The 6,000-nt window shown below is 41.8% G+C and overlaps 1 protein-coding gene across 1 annotated transcript in view; it reads right to left on the bottom strand.

Annotated features, from left to right (window-relative positions):
- Positions 1-6,000, bottom strand: part of COL4A4 (collagen type IV alpha 4 chain) — a 90,399-nt gene that overhangs the window by 51,850 nt on the left and 32,549 nt on the right. Inside the window, exon 6 of the mRNA XM_081815302.1 lies at positions 69-203. Coding sequence (XP_081671428.1) covers positions 69-203 — 135 coding nt within the window. The remainder of the gene's footprint in view (positions 1-68; positions 204-6,000) is intronic.

Here is a 6,000-nt window from a genome sequence, read left to right as displayed (position 1 = left end):
AAAAAAAATCAGGCATGGTAGCGCTGGTGAGTTGTTAGTAAGAATTTCTCACTTAAGAAGAGTCTTACCTTATCACCTTTGTCACCTGCTGCCCCAGGAGGACCACTGTCACCTCTCATCCCTTTCTCTCCTGGAATGCCAATGGGTCCCGGCAGTCCCAGGGGTCCAATAGGACCTTGTGGCCCCAGTGGTCCTGGTTGACCCTAAGAAGGAAGATTAAAAAGGCAGAGGGCTGGCTGATTCTTAAGTACTGTCTTCTAACACAAACATGCTCACTTGGCTGACAAAAGACTGGAAAATTAGAGTTTGAGCAAATACTAATAATAAAAGCACAAATGATCTATTAATCACAAAAATAAGAAACATCAACCTTGCCCTTTTCAATCTGAATTTAAAGCATACAATAAGCTTGAATTATTCCATGTCTATACACACACACACACACGTACACACAACTTGGTTATAGTTCTACTACTTTCATTCTGTCGATGACATTTATAAATCTTGAGCTGTTTAGCAAAGCAAGGAACTTGCAAAACAAAGCAAGAAAAAAAAATCAAAATGTCATTATGATTATGTTAGTGACACAAATCAAGAGTGGAGAAATACGCCAGATCTTTTTTAAAATTTCATATGGCTAATGATTTTTCTGTCCTTTTAGTGGAAAACGTTTCTTTTTTTTAGCTGCTTTTTACCTAATATCTATTTCTTAATTTGGAAGTAGACTCTCCATGTCAATTTATATTTGTGCAATCTGACTTTCCATGAATGAAAGGGTCACCTCTTACTTTAGGTGAAGAAGTTTCATGAGCTCAGTTCTCCCCCTGAACCCACAGTGGGTACATTTCCAGTACAAACATGAGAAACTCTCTGCTCCCTTGTTGCCTGTCCTCCATTGCATTTAGATGGGCTGATGCACCACATGGACATTGAGTTATTGCCCACTAGAAGCAGCTTTGAGTCTCACAGCTCTCTCTATTCTGGAGTAGGGAAGACTGGCCTCAGAGGAACACGCTCCCTGGCCCCCCTATGATTTGCTCTCTTCTCTGTTCCAGGCTCCCTTCTCTCTCTCCACAGTCTGTACACTCATGGTTCCCTCTAGGACTGAAATTTTAAATATCATGGGTTCATATAGCACCACTTATATATCTCAGCACAGACCTCTCTAACTTCCAGAAGACTGAGCATATCCAGCTGCCTCCTTGACATCTTCTTGGATATAATGATACCTCCAACTTAAAAAAAGATCCAAAATGGAATTCTTGATTTTCCTCCGAAATTTAATCCACTGTCAACCTTCCTGAACTACCCATTTAATCCAGCCAGAATCCTGGAGTCATCTTGATATTCTTCTTTCTGGTTCCTTCATACAATGGAACACCACACAGCCTGTCTTAGCCTGGGTGCCCCAGAAGCAAAGCATAGGACAAGGAGTCAATGCAAAACATTTGTTTGAGAATCAAAGGAGATAGGGTAAGGAAGCGGGGACGTAACACAGAAAAGGGAAGGCCCGTGTATGGTGATTAACATAACAATAAAAAAGTTAAAGAAAAGGGAAGGCCCGCAATCAGTGTGCAGAATCAAGCCAGTCACTGAGACAGTTAGAGACCATGGGAACAAGCCCCAAATGAAAAACCTTATGCACCTGGGGCACTTTCTGTTTGCTGTAGTGTTAAACCGCTTCTCTTACAGAGCAGAACCAGAACCCAGCTCCATACACAACCTCGATTGAAAACAGAGGCTCCACCAACCTGAAGCCCCGGCTCCAAAAGCACCAGTAAGCTGCCTGAATTGCCTGCCAATATCAACCAATCAGGATGAGGCCCTGCCAACCAATCAGGACGAGGCTCTGCCAACCAATCAGGACGAGGCTTTGCCAACCAATCAGAACTAGGCCCTTGCTAACCAATCAGATAGAGGCATTTTTCCCCCCTTTCCCTCATTAGCATAGTGAACTGGAACTTTCTCCAGATAAGCGAGGCCTCCCTGTTGCTCATTGCTTGGAGAGGTCAGCCTAACCACACTCTCTGTTGGTGCTGAGTCTCCCTTCAGTTCAAGTGGCAGCCACAAGAAAGCCTTGCCTGGGCCTTTGATTTTGGGGTCCAGCCTCATTTCTGTTGTCGGGCCCAAGAATCCGACTCTAGTAACATTACCGGTGGGTCACTGGAATACACCCCAGATCAGGCACTCGGGGAATCAGGGTAGAATACACAACCTCAGTGTGATCCCATCCAAGAGCGAGGGAGCTGCAGTGTTCAGCTTCTCGCTGGAGGACCACGGTGGTGGGTGCAGAGTGCCTGCTGCCAAGCGGGCGAATGGGGCTCTGAGAGCACCCGCAGAGAGACGCAGAGACTGGCAGCTGGAGACCCCCAGGGCACAGAGCAGAGCACAGACGCAACAGACCTGATGGAAATGTGGAAGGCCTGAACATCAAAGAGAGCAAGCAAGGCTTTCTGAGCTGACACAGATCACCCTCACAATGCTCATGAGGAAGACAGTGACTGAACATCCAGGCTCTGCAGTCAGGCCCCTGCGTTTGAAGCCCAGGCCCACTAGCTGTGTGACCTTGGGCATGTTTCTTACCCTCTCTGTTCCTCAGCTTCTTTCTCTGTCAGTGGCTGGTGAACATAAAAAGAATAATGCATGGCATATGTTTATGGCATAGTGCCTGGCACAATGCTAACTATTGTTATTATTATATTTATAATATTATTATAATTACTATAGTAACTATTTAGTTCATTGTTCAAAGGGGGGAAAACAAGCTGCATGTCATATCCCACCTGTAGAGAAACAAATGGACACACATCTTCTCTAAATGCATGTTTATAAAGGAATATTTCTTGAAGGATATACAAGAAATAGCATTTTGTCATGCCCCAGGAGGGAAAATGCAAGCCAGGGCAATGTTACCATTTACCAACAGCAAATGCAACCTTAAAAGACTAACATTTCTCTTTCACCATGAAGTCACCGACTCAACAATTATCAACAACCTTTAACACCTGCCTAAACTTCACAAATCAAAATCGTACTTCATTTGAATCTGCCCTTCTCTTCATGCTTTTTCATCATCATCATAACAGCTACTATTTATTGAGTATCCATAAAAATACTAAAAGCTTAGAATTTTCAAGGAAGCTTAAATGTATAAATATGTATTACAAAACCGACAACAATAAAATATGAAATGTAATTATATAGGCACAAATCATTTGGGGGCATTTTGAGGGCATATCAATTTAAATATTGCACAAATTGTAAACAACAATGTAAAAGAATAAATAATGACTTCAACTACTTTTTTTAAACCTATGTTAATTGCTCTTAGTAAGATTTCCTGAATATAAGCCTCAGGAAATTAACTGCTTTTCCTTAAGTTTGGGAATTTATCTTTTCATCTTACAGGTAATTTACCAAAAAAACCTCCTAAATTATCTTTTGTGAATGCTGTACTTTACAATAATGTAACATTTAGAAACAACAAAATGTACATTTAAACATAAAAGGGTAAGTGAGAAAGAGACAGCCAATTAACTGCCTATAAATCTCCTTAATGTGCTTCATTCTGGACATACAAGGCCAGATCCAGTGAGCTAATGGAACTTTGGGGAGAAAAAAAAAAAAAAAAGGAGTGGAAATGTACAAATGGTGGTAAGAATGATAAAACGCCACTCAGTATAGAAATGATAGAAATGGGTTCTGATTTGAGAAGGTGCCATCTAAACCAAGGAATGGTTATTTGCATTATTCAACTCTGGACCCCATGCCCTTCCTCCTCCCTTGCCCTGATCTGTTACACTGACTTCCTTGCCTTCTCTGAATAAGCTCTGTTCTTTCACAGACTTGGCGTCCTGTCCCAGAATTGTCCCTCCCACTCCCAAGGTCATCTCTCAGTGCTCGCATGGAAAGACTCCCCAACCTCCTGCCCTCCCCTCACACACCCTTCAGAACTAGATGGCTCTCCAAGATGCTTCTATAATAACACCCTCGCCTATTACAGTGACCATCTCTTTATCCCCCAACCCCACAAATGCTAACCATGAGCTCCTGCAGGGCACAGGCTATATGCCCAAGGCTATGATGGTAGGAAGGACAATAAATACTTAAGAAAATAATACGAACAGTGAAACAGTCAATGATTCCACATTGAGGCGAGCAGAGCACACAGCCCCACATCATGAACAATGGCTCTGACCGCAATGATATCGTAACTTCTCGTTGAGAGAGAACACAAGCATTGTCATACCTTCATTTCAACCATATTAAATGGTAAATATAACCCCTACTTTGCAGGTGGAAAAACTAGCATAAAATATTAAATGCCAACTTATTTACAACCGCTGGGGAAACCTGTGGTTTGTTTTATAGTTAGTGCTAGTTTTTTTTGCATATTAACAGGTAATTCATTATAGGATAAATTTTTTAAAGAAACACACTAAACCTTGTATCACAATATTAAATCTGTCAGAAAGCTGCTCATGAAATTTTTCCAAACGCCAGTCTTAGAAATAGTCATTGCTAGTTCATCCGGTTTGAGTAAATAATTTATCCACAGTAATATAGAGAATAATGCCAATCTCCTTAAACTATTTCATATTTAAAAGTAGGTCAGTTTTAAAAAAAACTGTAACATAGGGGCACCTGGGTGGCTCAGTTGTTAAGCATCTGCCTTCGGCTCAGGTCATGATCCCAGGGTCCTGGGATGGAGCCCTGCATCGGGCTCCCTGCTCCGCGGGAAGCCTGCTTCTCCCTCTCCCACTCCCCCTGCTTGTGTTCCCTCTCTCGCTGTGTCTCTCTCTGTCAAATAAGTAAAATCTTAAAAAAAAAAAACAAAACTGTAACATACAAGTAAATATTTGAGCTTACTCATTTATAAGGCTATAATGGAATTAACTTCAGGATGAACAGACATAAATAACAAGCCCATAGGAGATATTTCTGTAACTAGAGAATCATTAAATAATCAAAAGAATTTTGCATCTTTAAAAAAGAATTTTAAAGAAATATTTTGCTCCTAACTATGCACTGTCCACCTATGAACAATAACATGATATACAATGGATTGCTCTACACTGGGTTCAGGCTAGCAAAAAGGAAAAAAGAAATGCACACTAGTGGAATGAATGACTGACTTTCAGAAGTAGTTTCCCTGATCTTTCTTTCCTTCTTCCCTTTCCTTTCTTTCCCTTCCCTTTCCTTTCCTTTCTCTTTCTTTTTTTTCTTTTCTTTTGTTTTCTCCTTTTTTTCTTTTCTTTTTTTGCTACTGTGTGCACAGAATTGCCTCTGTGGCTTATGACTTTCAGCGAGAGCGAAATCAGAAAAGATTCACTGAATCCAGAAATGACAGTCATCTTGGCAGCTGAGGAACCTGTGGAAAGCCCTGTGATGTCCCACAGGTCATCCCCTCCGTCCTCCTCGAAGCCCACGCTGACACCATGTCATTGGACCTGCCCTACTTGCCTCCCTCCTGAGGCTGCAGAAGCAGTAGGCTCCCAGGCCAGCTGTACAAATAGAGGATCACGGTGATCAGAGAGGAGAGAGAGTCACCCAGCCCTCTGGGGCCAGGGCATTCCTTCAGGATTCTGTCACTTGTGAATCATCTATATCAGGCACGGCTCTTGAGCAGGGCTAAGATCAAATCATTTTTATTTCACAACTTGGTAGAACAGACGAACAGATGAGAAAATATGTACATTTTTAAAACCAAAATCTTCAACTCAGCCTCTGGGCTGCCACTGATGTGCTTGCCCCCAGGGACCAAACCCTTTGGGGAATGACAAAAATCTAAGAAACCCTTTGTCATTTTAGCAGTATGAGGCTTGGGAGAAATAACTACAGAGAGACAACTGCAAATACATATCCATTCACACTTTGTCTGTGACAGCTCTCTGTTCCTTCCCAACCAGAAGCTGAATCAGTGCGAAGAAGTATAAATGTACGTTTGTTCCCTCCTTCATTCATTAATGAATGAACAAATGACTATGAAAGATGCTTTTA

The sequence above is a fragment of the Leptonychotes weddellii genome, chromosome 3, assembly GCF_054177405.1.
Source record: "Leptonychotes weddellii isolate Sample4059 chromosome 3, ASM5417740v2, whole genome shotgun sequence".
Taxonomy (NCBI): domain Eukaryota; kingdom Metazoa; phylum Chordata; class Mammalia; order Carnivora; family Phocidae; genus Leptonychotes; species Leptonychotes weddellii.
Note: the sequence above shows the minus strand (reverse complement) of the source record. Positions and strands in the feature narration are given on the sequence as shown.